The sequence below is a fragment of the Pteropus alecto genome, unplaced genomic scaffold (genome assembly GCF_000325575.1).
Source record: "Pteropus alecto unplaced genomic scaffold, ASM32557v1 scaffold171, whole genome shotgun sequence".
NCBI lineage: Eukaryota > Metazoa > Chordata > Mammalia > Chiroptera > Pteropodidae > Pteropus > Pteropus alecto.
This window is the reverse complement of record NW_006431925.1, coordinates 3,943,410-3,962,945: the sequence shown is the minus strand read 5'-3', so window position 1 is coordinate 3,962,945 and position 19,536 is coordinate 3,943,410. Positions and strand designations below refer to the sequence as shown.

The window sequence follows — 19,536 nt, the reverse complement described above, 5'->3', positions numbered from 1 at the left end:
AAGTCAGCCCAGAAGTGTAACAGGTACTAGGTAACAATCTTGGGAGAACCTCAGTCTAAGTGTACATCACTTCTCAATGTCTCTTACAAAATGGGTTAGCTATAGATTGCAAATTAGGATATGGGGATTCAGAGAACAGATAATAGGATTTTTCTCAAAGTGCAATAGTTTATTCAACACTGGGAATATCACTGATTTCGAAACATATTCATGCATTTTGTTAAGAAAAAGTCAACTGTATTTTAGTTTTGATTCATGTTTTCTAATTAACAGATAGAGCTGCCCGAAAAAGCTTGAGGAAACAGGGATAAAAAAGAGCATAGTCAATATAAGTTACCAGATATGTGTTGTCTATTAACCAAGATGTTTCTTACATTTTTTTCATTGATGATACACCTCTTAAAAAGCTTTAGAATAACCTTTTCAATTTTGAATTATATTTCAACTTTGAATGAAATCAGACAGAAAACAATGATATGTAGCAAAGACTTTAAAATGAGCAAAAAATACACTGTAGACATATTTCTTCCATTAAAACTCTAACCTACTATTGGACTTTCCAGGTTTGTAAAACACTGACTGAAACTGATTATTCATCAGCTTATTCTTGCCTTCAGGCAGATAACAACTGTATAACATTTGATTACTTTGATGACCTTTTTCTTTCTTTTCTCATTGAGAGGATGAATTATTATGAAGAAAATTTAATCTTTCGCTTAAAGGTCAAAAATACTTCATTCTGACTATAATTTATTTTCAACGAGATGAAAGATCCGTCTCTCATCACTGACACCATGATATTTTGTGGGGTTTTTTTTTCGCATTTACCAGCTCACAACTGTAAACTATTTTTGAAATCTTGACTTAGTTTCTATAGTTTTATATAAGTGTTAAAAAGCAGTTTCTAACTCAGATGCTTCTGTAGCCACAAAGACATTTTAGTATATTTTACTTTTTCTTAAAAGTAACTTATGTAAAACGTTATTGAGTAACATGTGTTGCCTTCGCCCCAATAACACTGTTTTCTTGTCTTTTTCTTCCCTTTATTTTGATCCTTTGCCTGCTTTTTGCTCTTACAACTTCATGTTTCAGTCTCCTCTGAGTCCTGGCTTTGAGGTAGGTACTAACTTTAGCTGGAACTAGGAATGTGCTTCACCATCTTTTGCAAACCAACATTATGATATTAGATTGACATCAATTATCTGCATTGATTCTATGGGTGTAATCAGGTCAGAATTTAGCTCAGAATTGTATGTCAACTATAATTTAAAAATAAATAAAAATAAATAATTTAGCTCAGTATCCAATCTATTGAACTACAACAAGCCCACCGGTTTTGTTGTCTTTTCTTGTTATTGTTTAAGTTTTCATAGTCCTCAGTAAGACAAAGGGCAATGTAGACATTAGAATAATCCATTCTGATTTGTTAGGTAAAATTTTCCCCTCAGAATACTCGATTTCATAATATTGGTGTCTTTTTTATGAAACTGACCAGACAGATTGAAAATAGAACAGGACACAGTCAGCACTCACTCTACCCTGTAGCATGTTAACTGAAATGTATGTATATTGGAACTGTGTCCCGATGCCAGGTACCACAGAACTGTGCAAAGTGAGGTCACCATCTTAGAATACAAAAGTTTTGGTTGGCACAGTAAGGCATAAAACCAGGACTGCTGGAAGATGAATATAACTTTTTCAAGAAAGGAATTTTTAAGCCTTCATGTGTTATCACAATCTAATTATTTTTTTAAAGGATGGTATGCAAGTGGACATCTCAAGGTCTCAGTTCAAGAACTTATATGTGGAAAAGAAACAAATTTCCTTCAAAAGGGTTTAATTAAGTCCCCCTCCAAAACTGAGCTTTTCTCTATCTTGAGCAATTAATAACCTGAACACTGAGATGAGGCATTGAGGTCAAGCATTAGAGTATACAATAGTCCTCTTATGTTAACTTGTTATGACCAATTGACTTGTTTAGTCTTCCTTTTTTCTATAATTCTTGCAAATTAAGAGTCAATGTATTGTTAGTTTCCCTTGTGAGATTATAAATTTCAAATACCATTATTAGTGTTCATTTTAAGGTGATCTTGTTAAGGTAACTCTAACAAAGGAAGCTAATGAAAACGCAACCAGAACCATTCTGGGTCAAATAAAATTGATAAGTCAAGATATCTTGATTTAAAAGATGTAAAATGAAGTAATCTTCCCCAATAATAAATTCCTATGTTTAGAAAAACCATCCTAGTTCAAAAGGTGCCCTGTTTAGAGAAGTCCAGGGCGAAAGCTCAGTAAATGGAAGTTTTGATATTCCTGGAAATTTAAATTTTGTAATTTACAGTGCCTTCTAGACATAATTTTAAATGTGAATTAGTATCTGCCTCTTCAAATTATCTTTTGGGAAGAAAGCCAAAGAAGGATGGGACACATTTTTCACGTCCTTCTCCTGCATCGCCATCAGGAACAGATTGTGTGCGAGGCCTGAAGAGAGTCTGCTCTTCTGAGGAGGCCGTACAACTTAAAAGGCAGCAAGGCCTTCGCGGGGTAGCTTCAGATGGAGAAAAGATGCATTTTCTGCATCAGTTATTGTTCTTGAATTTATTTATCTCTAGTGTGTAGAAAGGTAACAAACTCTTCTCATAAATGTCTTAGAAGAAAACGACGAATTTTTGAGAGAAATATTAGAGCGACAATTGTGTGAGTTGCAGAATTGTTATAGAAACCTGGCTGTGGCTCCACGTTCAGCATGTTTCAGTCAGTTTACACTTAGGTTTGTAACGCTAAGATGCAAAAGTATACAAACTTAGATTGGTTCTCTGCCTTAATTGAGCTCGTGTAAATGAACAATTTGCAAACAAATAAATATAGTAATATATGTCACGGTCAAAGCTTCCTGGCATTACATCATGATATATATTAATTAATCAACCTACTGATTAGATTATTTTCATTTTTTTATTTTTCAACAATGAAATAAGCATTCTTCTATGTTTTTTTGCGCATTTTTATAAGTATTAGTAATATTCAGTGTATGCGAGTTTTTATTTCCTTATACTCTTCCCAACAATATATTTTATGAATATTTTAAAAGGTTTTTTCACTAATTTGATAGAATAAAAATTTTTCTATGCCTAAATATTATTTTTTATTGGAGGATAAACAGCTTGTCATATATTTATTGACTATATTTCACTTATGATGAATTGCCTCTTTTTCTACTGAGTTGCTTATTCGTTGCTTCAAATCTTCATGTTATGACAATAATCCTCTATTAATCTATGATGGAAGTATATTTTCAGTTTTATGTGTGTTTTTTATGTCTTTTCCCATACTGATATTTTAACACAGAGAAAACTTATTTTCACTCATTATCTTACTATATATAACTTGATAAAAATAATCAATATGGGCAGATATACATAATATTTTTGCCAAATTATTGAGGAGAATGGTCTTTTCTTGAGGTAAAGGAGCTGAAGTCACTGTAGAAAATAAAGCAGAATTTCAAACACTGGTGTCCTTTGCAACTGCAAGGTACAATTATGACACGATTTTTTTTTTTTTATGTAATATAGTCCTTATGGAATTTTTTAAAGTTTTTAGAACTTTACTGAAGTTATTTCAAATGTTTTTAAATGTCTTTAAGGGAGCATTTAGTATTATAGCTTTGATGTAAAGGAACACTATAGAGAATTTGTTTTTGGTGAAATTAAATGCTTCTAGCCTAGTCTTTTTTATTAATTCTTAACATTCGGACTGCCTTATAGAAATTATTAAGAAATAAATTGTTCATTCCAAAAGTTTTCCCTGTGTTTGTTTCATATTCTCATGTTCTACATCCTTTAGTTTTTATAAAAGTTAGACAACATTCAGTTCAACTTTTTATATTAGGGTATATATTCTCTAAATAATAATTTGCCATATACTGCTATTATTTTCATAAAGATCGCTGACTCACATTCAATTAAGACAAGTATCGTACCAAAAAAAAGAACTTTTGACTGCATACTTTCCTAGAAAATCTCTCCCTAATTGACTCATTCAGTTACTGTTTTTGTTCATTAAAAAAAAAAGAAGAAAAGAGAATAACAATATCGTATTATCTATCTGTAACTGGATATGAATCTGATATACTTTATAATAGTCAAGGTAGATTATTTTCAAATGAACAAATGAAGAAAAAAGCTATTTCTAATTCTGAATGAAACTCAGATGATATTTCTGGCCAAATGAATATTTTCCGGGATATTTTCCAAAGTAGCAAAATTCTATCTAGAAGGAGAGACTTTAATTACTACTCTCATGTTCTGGAGTTCCAGGAATCCTGGTGATTCATCTGAATTAAAAAGTCATTTTTCCATTTAAATATGCACCATGACATCCTTGTAGAACATTTGCCAGATATTGCAAGATTTCTTTTGATGATTGTGTTAACTAGTTCTCCAAATTCATACCTGGGCAGTGCATACTTTCAGTGAGGAAAGATATCCAAGAATTCTTTAACCAGCACTTCTCCACCCGCTGAGAATCAGAAGAGCTCCAGTAGGTTTGTGAGGAAGGAGTCCTTCTGTAAAATTAAGAGTGTGTGGCCTCCTTTCATGTGTTACTAATCAGCTGTTGCCTGATTTCATTCAAATATGTCTGGCTTATCCTACGTACATTATTAATTCGTTATCTGAAAAACATTTCCAGATATGTGATTCTAAATATGATCACTGCAGGAGTGTTTCTCATGAACTCCACTGGGGCAAGGAGCATCACGTACTACTTACTCATACTTATAAACATATAGGTCTTAGGAACAAATGGATCTTAAACGAAGGCTCTGAAGTTCCTGTGCTCCCCATGCAGGAAAGGTACCATGTCTTTCATAACTCTCCCTGCAAGCCAAGCCTTTCGATGCAAAACATTGCTTTCTACCTTAAGATACAAACAGTCCCTGCCCCTTGTTACCAATAATAGGCATTTGCTTATTGGTCGTCTGTATCCATTTAATGTCATGCCAGACCTGGCCAGATTTCAGTCTCTTCTCCTTTAATTCTTGACCAATAGTGACTACTGAGCTCCTAGCTGAGTAATATTGAGAAAAGATTGCTCATGTTCACTTTGAGAGCTTATGTGACTTCATGAATGTCCTTATCCTAAATAAATTAATAAGGTAATAAAGGTTCGTGTAAAAGATAATAATGAGGAAAATGGAAGATTGGAATTGGTACTACAAATTAGACTTCTAGAAACTTGAAAATAATTCAGCTTCTAAAATATTTGTGTTTTAGAAATATTTAGGTACTTATTTTACTTGATCCATTAGACATGATTTTTTGATATTTGGTTCTATTTTAATCAATGGATTCTTCTCTCCCTTCTCAAGAATAGTGAAGTGTTGCCATTTTGATAATAAATATAGTGAAATGCAAGCTGGAAAAATGTCCAAAAGTTAAGAACAAATATATCTCTTTCTTCAAATAGCCCAGTTTTGGTGGTATCTATTCCTCTGTAGCTATGCTTGAAAACTTCACTAGCGATACTCCTTCATTGAATTAGTGCTCTTCTGTATTTTTAAAACAAACAAACAAAAATGGTAGGTAAGGGAGGAAGTCTCATCTTTTCTCTCTCTTTTTAAACTGAGTTGCATTAAAATGTAGTCTTCAGTTCTACTATGTTTTTCAGAAGCACATGCGCTTATAAATACACACATGTTCTAGGCTAAGATTCTATATAATACTATGAAGTTATCCTTGTGGGCCACTTTTGAAGGGAGAGACTCTAACCTTTGTAGCCTTGGGCTGTGTTTACTGCACTTCTTCTGGATGTCTCCAAGGCAGTAATCAATGGGACAGCCTCTTTCCAGATTATTTCATTCAGCTTTCCAGTGAGCTCGTAATCCCAGGCCAAGCCCCTGTCAATTTAAGCAAGGTCAAATACTATAAGAAGATATGTCCCTAAAATCACTATTCTTGATTTTTCTACATAATCTGTTTACCACCGAGTTCACTTTCTATGTGTAGATCAAGTTTGACATTCGAAGCCCCAAAGCAGAAGTTATTGACATGCACAGTTATTCTTTTCCTTAGTGAACATGTTCCTTTTTTATTGTATAAATTGAGAGTGCATGGCATTAAGATTGCATTGCCTTCAAGTAAAAAGAGAGGTACTCTTATTTATATTATGTCTCCTTTTTCCTGTAGGATCCCACAGATTTGTGGGATGTTAGTAACTGATATTTTGAAAGAACAGTAGGTGTTATTTGCAAGAATTCACTAACAGTTCTGGTACGTTTCCTGCAAAGGGTGGATCACTTAAGAAAATAGTGAGGTTCTTTCACCTTTCATTTCTATTTACTTAAAAAAAAAGAGGTAATATAAAAGTTAATATAACTTCCAAGACTACTTTAGCACTCAAGAAATCCAGATCACCTTGTATTTTTAATGAGATTATATGATATTACTGTGAAAGCTTTCACAAATTGCTGTAAACATTAAGAAATGGATTCTCCACTGTAAAATACAGCTTCAGTCACCACAAAGCAGGGGGCACATTTTTTTCTGCCCTGTAGTAACGCTTTTCATTGTTATGAAAAGGTGTTGATTAGCTTTTATTTATGCTGTATGCGTAGGGTATCCAACTGAGGAGCCAAACTCATTTATCTGACACACTTGGCAGGTAGTTCAAAGATGTAGAATCAGAATCGTAACAGAATAACACTGAACAATTTGAAACTCACAGAACACCCTATTCTTTACTCAGTGGATTATACGGCATGGAAACATGGGTATTCCTATGTGAACTCCATTCCACTGAGGTCTTCAGGCTTGTCTGTTGCCCAAGAACTTGTCTGTACTTGACTTCCCCTGTGAGAGGTAATACGTTTATCTAAATGTTGTTGAAAGGCGCTGATTGTTTCTTTTTCACTTCAGAAAGTAGTCAGCATCAGACTGAGCCTTCACAGTGATATTTCACTAGCAGAGAAGATGGGTGGGGTTAGGTAATCATTTCCAAGTGGCATAAACAGGTTTCAGAGTATATAAATTTCTAAGCAGTCTGAAGATCGGATGGATTGAGTTGTCTTAAACAGAATTTGGACTGCTAATAATACTCAACATAGTCATTGCATGGCGAGACTCACTGCAGAGTCCACACCAAATGCCTCTTCAGGAAACCCCTTTTCTGAATGACCCCTTTATGTGCACCATGGATGTACTTTCTCTTTTCTTGAACTTTCATATTTGGGGACACTTATTCTGTGCGAGGCAGTATTCCAGAAGTTGGTGATACAGTGATAAACAAAATAGTCAATATCCTCTCCTCATAGAACTTATAGTTTATTAAAAGGAGAGAGTAAAAAAAAAAAAAATCAATAGGCAAATTGGTAAATAAGACAGCTGTAGTAATGACTCTGGAAGAGAAAGGATGACGTGCCAGAAGGTAACTGAGTGTGGACAAGGAATGGTCAATAAGTTAGGTCATCTGTGGGCCTCTTGGAGAAGGTAACATATGAACTGGAATCTGAAGAATAAAGGGCATAAGCATGCAGAAATCAGGAAAAAGCACATGTTGTTATTATTGATAGTAACAATTATGTTGTGTCCAGAATTCTGATGGAGTAAGTTCACTGGGCACAGTTACTGTTATTTACTGGTCTTTATATGTCCTGCAGCATATGTATGAATTGGGCTTTCAGGTAGGATTTCCACAGAAAACATTTGTTAAATCAGATAGATTTATCTCGATGGCAATAGGAGAGAACTATTCTGCACAGTTCTTTGAATTATAGTCCAAGATACTAGGTCTTAAAACTTCTGGAATAAAAGATTAATGTTTGGTTGCATCTCTTTTCACACAGTTGTGCTAGTATCTTCTAAACATAATACTACCTGAATAGGAAAGTGGGCAGCCAACTGAGTGATGCTTATGCAATAGAAGCTGTTTATTCACTTCATCATTATGTTTTGTGCATGACTCATATCCTATCCTCTAGGCATAGACAAGCTGGTTGAAAGTCTCTTTTGTAGGTCAAGGTTACAGGATTCACAATATTTTCACATTGCTTGTAGAACATACTATTAATTATTTTCATTTGTCTCCTACGAAGTCTTCCTTTATGACTTAAATGAGGGGAAGAAAATACTTTCTGTTTTTATAGTAGCATAAAACTAGTGAATGTAAGATTTGAGAGAGACTAAGGAGAGAGTAATTGTTATTATCATCCGGAGCAAGACTACCTGAATTCATAATTCTGTTACTTAGAAGCTATATCATCTTGGGCAAATTATTTAACCTTCTTGTGATTTAGTTCCCTTATCTGTAAAATGGGGATCATAACACTAGTAGTGTTCATGGGGTTTAAATACATGTAAAGTACTATGAAAAGAGTTTGGCACATATAAAACTTATAAAAAGTGTCTTATGCCATTATCTAGTTCAAAGGTCTCTGACTCCCCCTGGACCACATTTGTTACTCAAATACAGACTGGCAAATGTTTCAGACTATTTTTGTAAAAACTAAGAGGTTTGGCAGCACTGGGCTTACATACTCACATGACAGCTATTCATAGTATTTGAGCAGTGGCCATCCTCTTTATATTAAGCCCTGCATCTCCAATTTATTGTAGTCTCCACCATTCTCTATTGCATCCATGACACTGAGGAGCCACCTATCAATATTAACAGCCTGCAGATATTTGAGCTTGCTACCTTTCTCTTTCCAAAGCAGAAGAGTTGTGCACAGATTTCGTATTCATGGTGATATGCCAAGTGAGGGTGAGGAACATGCAGACAAGTTCAAAGTGCAGCTGAAGTTGTAGCCAACAGTACTCTTAAAATTGAAATCCAGTAAAGCAAATATGTCAAAGTTACAGTCTCATGTGACATTCAAATTTTTAAAGGCTTATGGTACAGTCTGTATTTTGAATATCTCTGTTGAAATGTCTCATCCATTTATTCTCATGCATTTACTTCTTGAAAACATTCGTTCTGATCAGGTCTAGCAATACTTATTGCTCATCAGGTGCCAGATACTTTCTTTCCATTAATAGAGGACAAATATTCTAAGATACTGTCCTTCCCTTAGAAACTTCTCTGATAATTGAGACAGGTCCATAAAGATTTGTCAACATGTATTTATTTGAACTGTGTTTTTTGTAAAATGGCTTTTATCTCTCAGAAAATCTTTTGTTTGATCTTTACATAAATGACAACAAGCAAACCACAAATGAAGACAGCTTCCCCCCACCCTCGCCCCACCCCCGTTTTCTAGTTTTACTAATGAAGAGAATTTATTTTGAACTTTGAAGTGGTATGTACCTTTTCGGGAAATTGTTTCAGAGTCCTGTTTTAAATGTTTAAAGACTTGCTGGCAGTTGGAGTTTCCATAATCTAACCAATCATTTCTGGGAAGGTTCCAAATTTGCTGAGTCATTAATTTAGCATCCCAGTTTAAAAAACAAATTTAATCTCTAGAAAGCCAGGACGCATTGTCCCTGTACGAAGGTATTCAGTGCATATAGTTTTCACTTTGGCAGTAATTTTAAATGAAACACTGTTAACATAAGAATGTTGCAGACACTTCACAAGACCACAAACTTTTAAACAAAATTTAATCTCTATAATCCTTATTCTATTTTATCTCTAATTCTGGCTTTAAATTTTAGCTTTCATCATTTTTCTGTTCTCATATTCTCTCATATCCATGATAGATAACCCTTACACTGAGAACAGAAGAGACCTTTATAGTTTTCATCATCTGTAATTTGCCAAATCAAATCATTTACATCTATACATCCCAATACTATATTTTACAGTAATGTCAATTCTCACAAAAGTTTCACACCTGTAATTTAATCCAAACTCCTCTCAACTCAGGAAAAGAACAATGCAAAGGCCCCCTGGCTGATGTAAAAATGTAAATTTTTAGAAGTATATCCTCCTGCATATGCTTACCATAATTATAGAGAAGGAGATTTTAAATCTCTTCTGCAAGTTCTGAGCCAGTTTTGCTCTGAACATAATAATGAAGTAGAAGGAAACAAAATGTAGTTGTTCCCTTTCCAGAATGTTTCAACTTTCCTCCCTATTCCTGTAAAAAACAATTATTCTGCAGATTTCCCAGGTTTACTAAATACACAGTGCCAAACTGGAACAGCAAGTAACATCGGAAATTAATTTAAACACCATTTAGTTAACCTAATAATCTTAATAAAGCCTTCATTCTGTTGATGAGTAATGAAGAATTTTCTTATTACCAGAATTACCTTTAAAGAAAGATCTTATTTAAAATTCTAAAGAACTGCACACATTATAATTAAATATACAAGTAAAAAAAATGAAGTAAGCTAATGAAGAAACAAAGTAATACTATATCTCTTTACTTTGTATAATCATGCAGTATATTTTTTTAAAAAGCCTAGTTATTTAAGTCAACAATAACCCTTGAAGAACTAAGTCCAGTTTCATGTTAAAGTTATCTTAAACTACAAGCTAATTGAATTTCAATCGATAAGCTTTTCTTAAACATCTTTTTGTTTAAAATTACCAGTTTCTAAATTTTTGCCTGCTCTGTAACTTCATACATCAACTTATGGTAATTATGACTTTGTGGTGTACATACCTTCAAATAAAAATCATATAACAATTGAAATCACGTATTTTTGCTTAAAATAGTAATGATATTAATTATTAATGAAAAATGTATCATTGGTTTTGAAAATCCTTAGAACAGTTTGGCTTGTATTCACATCATTTGAAATATTTTTAAAGGGATGACTGGCTGGATGTCAGAAATTGTGGTTCTTAAATATTTATGTAAATAATAAATATGTATTATAGGACAATGGCCTTATTTCACAGGCTTTTGTTTTTCTGTTTGTTTTATAATTTGTTATAGATCAATGAAGGCCTTGTACATTTTGCTTGAAGAATGGATAAATATCTCATGAGCACTTACAAACTCATCGGATAGTGATACAGTCTTCCCTTATGTCTTAGCTTCTTAGATTTGCCTTGTGATAGGGAGAGGCATGTGCAAATGTATGCGTGTCCACTCCTAGAAACATAGAATATAATTATGCAAACAAAACTTCAGAAGGCTTCTTCACTCTACCTTTCCCAAAGTGTTTAATAAAATTAAACAACTCAATCTCTGAGCAGTAAATCAGTTCCCATATGTGAAGTCAGCATGCATGCACCCTGTCTCAATATTTTAAAGCTTTTCTTTTTTATTTAGAAATATAGGCAACATTGAAAATTATTAATTATATTTGGAACTATAAGAAAATGTAATGATAAGTATTTCTGGTCATGTTGCTAGCTGATTGTAATTTTAGGATGTCATGAATGACAGAAGGGCCGTCTTTATTAATGCCATTACAATCTTAAATTGCTTTTAAACCTTAAATGCTATTAAAGTCTTAATTTCTGACACTATAAGATTTGTAGTTTGTTCATTGTTATTCTCTGCCAAGGATACATGTGGCCATGTGAATCTCATCTTTGCTGGAATATGTATGTAGAGCAGGCTCTGGGTCACAAAATAACAGCCAATTTTTTCCCTAAACTTATGTAATGTTTTAAAATTCTTTATGTAATCCTGTCTCAAAAGTGATAAATGAAATGGCTTCTTGAGAATAATTCTGATTCTCATAGTTTATGGCAGTGTTTATGTGAATGTTACCATGTTGGAAGAGAAGAAAACATTCAGCTTATCAGATTGCCTCTCGCTTTTCTAAGTGAATTTGCCCCCTGATACAGTAAATAGTCCTACATCAAACTGGCTGTTAACACAGTCTAGAATTAGTTATCTTAAAATAAGGAAAATAAATGAAGAGTGATTTGGTCAACTCTTCATATGATTTTTCAAATCTGAGAACATTTTGAGTTTGCTAAGAAAGTGTGACATCAGGTCAGCTTTTATTCTGAGTGTTAAAACTTTCCAACTATGGAAAAATATCACTTTTTATTTTAGTCTGTGCTTAAAACTGGCCCATTGGCTGCAGTTACTCAAGAAAGACACATAAAAGAGGAACCTAACCCTGTGGACTTAATTGTTTTTCAATCCCATTGAAGATATTTATTCAATATGTTCATGATTCTGGTTTGGCAAACCTTTAGCCCATCTTTATAAACTCCCTAGACATTTCTGCAAGAATTGAACCTTTACAGAGCAATTACATTTTATAGTTGTCTTTTATGGAATTCTAATTGTAACTGTAACCATAGACATAATAACCCTAAGTAGAACCTCATCTCAAAATTTTTTTACTGCAGCTAGGGAATCTGCAAATCAAAATTTCCCCATTTGGTAATGTGGTATTTAACCTTTTGGTGCAGATAGGAATTGAAATAGATGGAAATTGTATATAAATATGATTTTTTTCTCATCTTGTCAGTAATCATTCCAAATTAGAAATTGACTGAGTAAGGTGATACTACAAGGGCTCTGGAGTCAAACAAATGTAGGGTCATGTTTTGGCTCCACTATTTACCAACATTTGACCCAAAAGAATGTATTGAAACTTTGTGAATTTAGATGCCTCAACTTTAGATAACAAGGCCTATCCTGTAAGGCATATAACAATGATTAATTCGAGTAGGTGGTTAATAAATGACGTGTATAATTATAATAACTATTAAAAAGTAATTTAATTTATCTTTTATTTGATGATTTCAAAGTGCACTTATTCTTATAATTCCCAAGTACACTTCTATGATGTCAACAGATACCATGAAATTTTCCCCAAACTCTGAAAACTCAGTTAATTTTAATTCATTTAATTAAAAAAAAAATCTCTGCCTTGGGCTGATTAATTCCAAAATACAAACAAGAACATAGAGAGATATAATTATAACCAAAACACCAATTTTAAAATGATCAGTTAAAACATCAATTATAAAAACGATAGTATAAGTTTAACCCTTTATTTTTATATGGTTGAGGAATCATTTAAAATCACATTTGTTTGTTTTTTCTCTGAGGGAATCCGAAGAAACTAGGCATTTTTTCAGATAAAGTACTACGTAGAGCAGACTGGGGGGACTTAAAATGTTTCATTTTTTGTCTTCCTGAACCACTAGCATTTTCTAAACACGTGCATGTAATACTTTACAAAAAGTCAGTGAAACGATATGTGCAGTGGGATTAAGAACTATTTTTCCTTGTTTTCAGCTTTATATTTCTGTACTGAAGTAAAATTTTAAAAAGCCAAAAATTACTTGAAAGTCCTAGAAATCAGGTTCAAATATTATATCTCCACTTCTCTTCATGTCAGACTATAAAAACAAGGTAACTCAAGGAGGAAAGGGGCAATAAATGTCATTAATGAATAGAAACATAATTTTCTGTTTATATCTCTTGTATTCTTAAGGATCAAACCAATAATTACAGTAGTAAAAAAATGTGAATTAAAAATACATAAATATAGTAATCAAGCAGACTCTTAACATCTTATCGTTCTTTACTGTTTTTCAAAATATAGCAAAAGTCGCCATCAGAGTCATTTATTGGTCGAGAGAAGAGGTCAAATTCTCAGTCATACATTGGACGACCGATTCAGCTCGACAAGATTTTGATGTCGAAAGTTAAAGTGCCGCACACGTTCGTCATCCACTCCTACACGCGGCCCACCGTGTGCCAGTACTGCAAGAAGCTTCTCAAGGGACTTTTCAGGCAGGGCCTACAGTGCAAAGGTAAGGGTGGTCTCGCCGCCAAATATTTGTCGCCGATCAAACTTTGACCCTTAATCCATTTGAAATTATTTTTTTGTTTGTTTCACAATTTTCTTGCTGATGAATTCTCGTTTGTTTTCTTTAAAAATCACTGCGATTAGACTGCAGATTCAACTGTCACAAACGTTGTGCACCAAAGGTACCAAACAACTGCCTCGGCGAAGTGACCATTAATGGAGGTGGGTAAAAGATCTGCAGTCACGTCTATGCTGCTTTTCTGTTACAGACTGTGTTGGTTGGGATTTTTTACCTTTTTTTTTTATTCAGATACTTATGACTCAGCTCAAAGTAAAGTATGGCCTCAGTTTGTTCTACTTTACTGTAGAAAAGCATCAATTTTGGCTCATTGAGTTTTGATTAAAAAACAAAGAGACTCTTAAATTTTACATAGTGAACAACTAGTAGTGAAAACTTGGATTCCAGAATCTCCCCCAGTTCTCTTCTTTAATACGCCTATCCTAGTTTGTTCAGAAATGTAGAAAATAAATATTTGGTGATAAAAGGAAATCCGACTCTGGATGGTGAACACACAATGCAATATATGTACGACTCACTGTTGAATGATACATTTGAAACTTATTTAATTTTATTAATCGAATATCATCCCAACAATTTTTAATAAGAAAAAGAAATGTAGAAAATATTGAAATACCTACTAGTTATAACTGTCAATCTGTTTTCCTCCACCCTCTCATTCTCAGCAGAAGTTAACTTTTCTGTCCTGACAAGGGTAGGAAGAATCACAGAGACTGACCTATCAGGAAATAATCACCCTCTTTCTTCCTCCACCCAATTACTTTCAATATATATGTATGTGTTAACCTGAATCTTTAATAATAATAAAAGGAAATTTAATTCAGCCAATTAAAAATACATATCATTTTCTACATTTGGGAATATTCCTTTAGGAAAAATGTAAGTGCATATGTTAATTTTGAAGGACTCCTAAAAAAAAATGCCATGTCTTAAAGGAACAGCGCACTTTTCCTTCCTGAGTAATATTCCTAATGGATTCTTAGCAAAATATTTGACTTAGTATCTATTCCAGGCTAACTTTTTCCACAGATAGTGGACTGCTGTATACCTTCATTCTGATATTAGATTTCTGATTCCTCTGGAAAGAAAAATGGTGATAGAAGACCAGAGCAATAAATTAAGTAATTTTGTTGCTAAAAGGCTGAAGAACAAGTGATTATCTTTGTTCTAGAACTTTTTTTCTAGAAGAAATATATACATAGAAATAGAAGAAGAAGGAAAATCTCTCCAGGAAAACATTCCCATACTAGTTTTTGCCTTGGAAAACTCTGCATAAATTAGCTGCCAAAATGGAAAGCTTGGCAATCTTCCCACTTTCTGTGGCATGTGGTATTGACTTTATTCAGGCCCAGAAAATGTCAGTGTGTTCTTGATAACTGGAGCTACGGGGAAGCAGTGCAGTTTTTGATATTTTTGATTACTCTGAAACTGCATTTTCCCAAACAGAAAAATCTGGTAAAATGTGAATTTTCGAAGCTTGGAAGGCTAGGTAGGGTCTTTGATCAATTTATTTTCTAATTTTAAAACTAGTACTCTGTATCGGTAAGTAATTATAATTTGTTGTAGTGCTATCAACTGCAAAGTGACAGAATTCACTATAACTTCAAATATCAAATATCTTATGTATTTAAAAGATGTTTTTTATGTAACCAATTTAATACATTGGAATCCATGATTAAAAAGTTACTGGGATAACAAGAATCAATGACCCTGAGTACTATTGCGTGTGAAAGTTTCCCTCATCCTCCCATGTATCTTTTTCCCACCAGGCTTGTGATACTGAATATGATCAGTTTCCTCTTCACTTGTGTCCGGTATCACTTTGCTTCCTAGCACTTTGCTTCTATCCCACCCTTGGCTTCCTACCAAGGCTCTCCATGACTTTTTGTGGTTTTAGGCTTAAGGGCATGAAAAACAAGCATCTATTTGTAAAATTATATGTTCATCCTCTCATACATTTAGATACTTATGAACTAAAATTAAAAGGAAGTGAAAGAAAAGAAATTCTCCAAATAACTGTCCTTTAGGACTTCTGATTGGCTTGTTTTAGGATTGCCTGTCTTTCTCTGAAGCCCTGGGTCTAGGATTTCAGGCTTATCTTCACTAGTGCAAAACAATTTTTTTAGATTTGCTTAGCCCTGGGGCAGAGTCTGATGTGGTCATGGAAGAAGGGAGTGATGACAATGACAGTGAAAGGAACAGTGGGCTCATGGATGACATGGAAGAGGCGATGGTCCAAGATGCTGAGATGGTGATGGCAGAGTGCCAGAACGACAGTGGGGAAATGCAGGATCCAGACCCGGACCATGAGGACGCCAACAGAACCATCAGGTGAGGGCCATACCCCCAGCCTCAGTCCAACCGTGAAATTCCATGTGGCATTTATTTTTTAAAGCTCTTTGATATTTTGATATACTGAAAAGGAATCGTAAAATATGTGCTCAGTTTGTTTATGAATGAGCCCTGTACGGCAGAGAGAGACTTGGAGTTGGGAGGTCTAGATTCCCTTGGAAGAGTGTAGTTTGCATCCTCTCCAAGCAGTGTCTCATTCTTTGAGACGTTTTCTTTTGCATATGAGGGATACTAGTATTTGTATATGAGGGATACTAGTATTTGCCATCCACAAGTTTACTATTAAATCAATTTTTATTCAAAGCTCATTGTGTGGCCAACCTCAGCAGACATCTATTTTATCTATTTTATAGCTGGTCCCATTGCAGATATCACATGTGACTTCACCTTGCTGTTCTTGAATTTATTTCAGAAGTATGTGAAATTTTACATTTGCAGTCAAGTCTGCAAATTACTAAATAATCCCCATTTTTTACATGAGGGATCTGCACACTAAGGCCAAATCAGGCTGCTGCTTGTTTTGTGATGAAATTTTATTGGAACATAGTCATGCCCACTCTTATCTATGGCTACACTTGACAATTGGCAGAGTTAAGTATTCTGCAGAGCCTAAAATGTTTATCACTTGGTCCTTTACAGAAAAAGTTTCCCAACCTCCGATTTACATTATAAAGTATATTTAAATTTTTGTGTCCAATTTACAAATGCTATAATCATTGACAAGTTGAAATTGTTCATTAGAGTAGAACAATAAAATAATTCGATTTCTTCCATTTAATGGAATAAGACATATTTCTGAAATACTGGAAATATTAGTCTTATGACCCAACTGTCTTTGGAAGGCATGCATTTCTTTAATATCAAAGGGTGGGGGCTGCTGGGCAGGAGGGCGGGGGGAGGGGATACTTGCATATATGCATATGGGGGTAGGAGGGAAGAAGAGACAGAGACAGGAAAGGAAAGGAAGGAGAAAGAGATGAAGGATTGGCATAATTTTATGAGCAATAGTTATTTAAAAGAGAGTTTAAACAGCAGATTTTAATTTTTTTGAAATTATCCAGAGAGACTCAAATTCATATGGAGTGACGTTATCGATAAATGATTAATATTTAGCCTGCGTTATGTACTAAGTAAGCAAATAAGCTTTCATATGTGATTCTAAATACTGTGGCCTCAGTACACTAACAGTAATCAGCCTGATGTTTACCTGAAAACTGAACACTGGATAGTTTAACCTGAAGATTCAAGTGCTCAACATCCTGCCTTGGAATTTTTAAAGTGTACATATAAAGTGCCTGTCACTCTTCAGAGTAATTCAGGTACTGAACTATGGTACTCTGACAATACATTTCATTAAAAATGGGATGCAGTTTTTTTTACTTTCACTTTGAAATAGCTGAAATACAGTTTTATGCAGGAAAAGAAGATCTATATCTAAAAACATTTTTTTTCCTAAAATATTTCGACTTTCCAAGTCCATCAACAAGCAACAATATTCCACTCATGAGAGTAGTGCAATCTGTGAAACACACGAAGAGGAAAAGCAGCACGGTGATGAAAGAAGGGTGGATGGTCCACTACACCAGCAAGGACACACTGGTAAGATCCGCAGCAGGTAACGTTCTCTCATCCCGCTAGCTTTCATTAGAGGAGTTGCTAATGTCCTGGGAAGACTGTGGGTGTCTGAGTTAACCAGGAGCAAACTTCAGTGCAGGCATGGTGTGGGATCAGATGGAGCATATGCACAGTCTCTGGATGTCAAAGGTAGTTGAGCAAGCAGCTGAGTTAGAAAAAAGTGTTGGCAGTAATCTCAGGGGAACAAAACCATTAACCTCTATGGCTTGAGATGATTCCAGACAACTTGAATGTCTACTTGTCAATTTAGAGCAGTCATGAAAACAACTGTAGGTGCTTTCAGAATGCTCCTCTGATTCAGAAGATTTTTTTAAACAATACTGCATTTAAGGGAGAGAAAAATAATGATAATTATTATATACAGTAATCCTATGCTCTATTAAATGAAAGACAACACATTTTAATTTTTTAACATAATCTGAGTTGGTCACTACTCTAGCTTTTCCTGATAGTAAATGAGGCTGTGCCATGGGGGTAAGAGAGAAAAAATTTGATCCACGTTTTAAAGTTAAGCTAGTGACGATTAGTGATAGCTTCTTTCTCAGTTACTGATAGTATTTTTTACATCACCTCCTATACATAGGATCCCCATTATTCCATTACATAAATAGACACTTATAACCTAATCTCAATCTTCTCTGCTTGAGAGATTTACATGACTTACTGTAGGACTCAATTGAACACCATAATTCTTCCTTGACATGGCGTAAAATATTTAAAGTGTATTTTATATATTTGACTGGTCTAAGATTGGTTGTGGAAGAGACCAAGAATAATGGTTGTGTGTGCGCGCGCGCACACACACACACACACACACACACACACTCCCTAAAATAGAGGATGTACCTAGAGTGAACAAGGACCTGATCACCAAATCATAATAGTTCTGATTGGTAGTGAGCTTAAGAAAAGGGAAAGTTATTTGATGCATTCCCTTGACTTTGTTAAGTTAATGTCAGAGGATCAGCCCTACCACCCAACAAAATATTCTTGAGTTCTGTTATAACATTCAGAATTCTTCTATCTCTATTGGAAGCCAGAATAACTGGCTGGATCAACATGGCATTCCTTATGTTCTAAAATAATGAGAATGTATAAACATTATTTGTCTCTTATTAAGCCTTTTTATTTTATTGCAGACTACAAATCCATCTTTATCTATTTAAGCAGTCAAATAAATTTAAAAGGGTATTTTCTACTTCTTAGGTACTAAATGCCAGGCCCTGTGCTAGGTACTAATAATACATCATCTCCTTTGTTACTCATAACTCTGATGTAAACGTGGAAACTTATCACACAACATCTGCTCAACGGTCGCTCTCTAGAGTCTGAAATTGAGCGTGAGTCTTTCATGCACTTTCACCATCAAATTTTATGTCTCCACTGGGAAATGTTTTGATTTTATCAATCCTGGGTATGTTTAAAGTTTTTAAAAGATCCCGAATCTGACTTCTGTTTCAGCGAAAACGGCACTATTGGAGATTGGATAGCAAATGTATTACCCTCTTTCAAAATGACACAGGAAGCAGGTACTACAAGGTAAGGGTGGTCCTGTTCTTGTTTGGCATCATGTGGAGGTGTAGAGTATCAGAAATGTAAAGTACATCCAATAGGCATGATTGCTCTTGTGTTTGCTCTAAGAGATATTTTTTCTTCTCTGTAGTTCACAGATTTCTGGAGAATCAGGTTGTGACCCCATGATAGCCATCTGTGAATTTCAGATTTCCTTGGGGTTAAGGTTATCATCTAGTCCCATGGGATGGTGGGGGGAGAGGAAAGCTTAATTGAGTATTA

The 19,536-nt window shown here is 34.4% G+C and overlaps 1 protein-coding gene across 1 annotated transcript in view; it reads left to right on the top strand.

Moving 5' to 3' along the window:
- PRKD1 (protein kinase D1) overlaps positions 1-19,536 on the top strand; it is a 280,608-nt gene that overhangs the window by 214,096 nt on the left and 46,976 nt on the right. Inside the window, 6 exon segments of the mRNA XM_025043367.1 lie at positions 1,093-1,116; positions 13,470-13,680; positions 13,821-13,898; positions 15,882-16,086; positions 17,583-17,706; positions 19,204-19,281. Coding sequence (XP_024899135.1) covers positions 1,093-1,116; positions 13,470-13,680; positions 13,821-13,898; positions 15,882-16,086; positions 17,583-17,706; positions 19,204-19,281 — 720 coding nt within the window.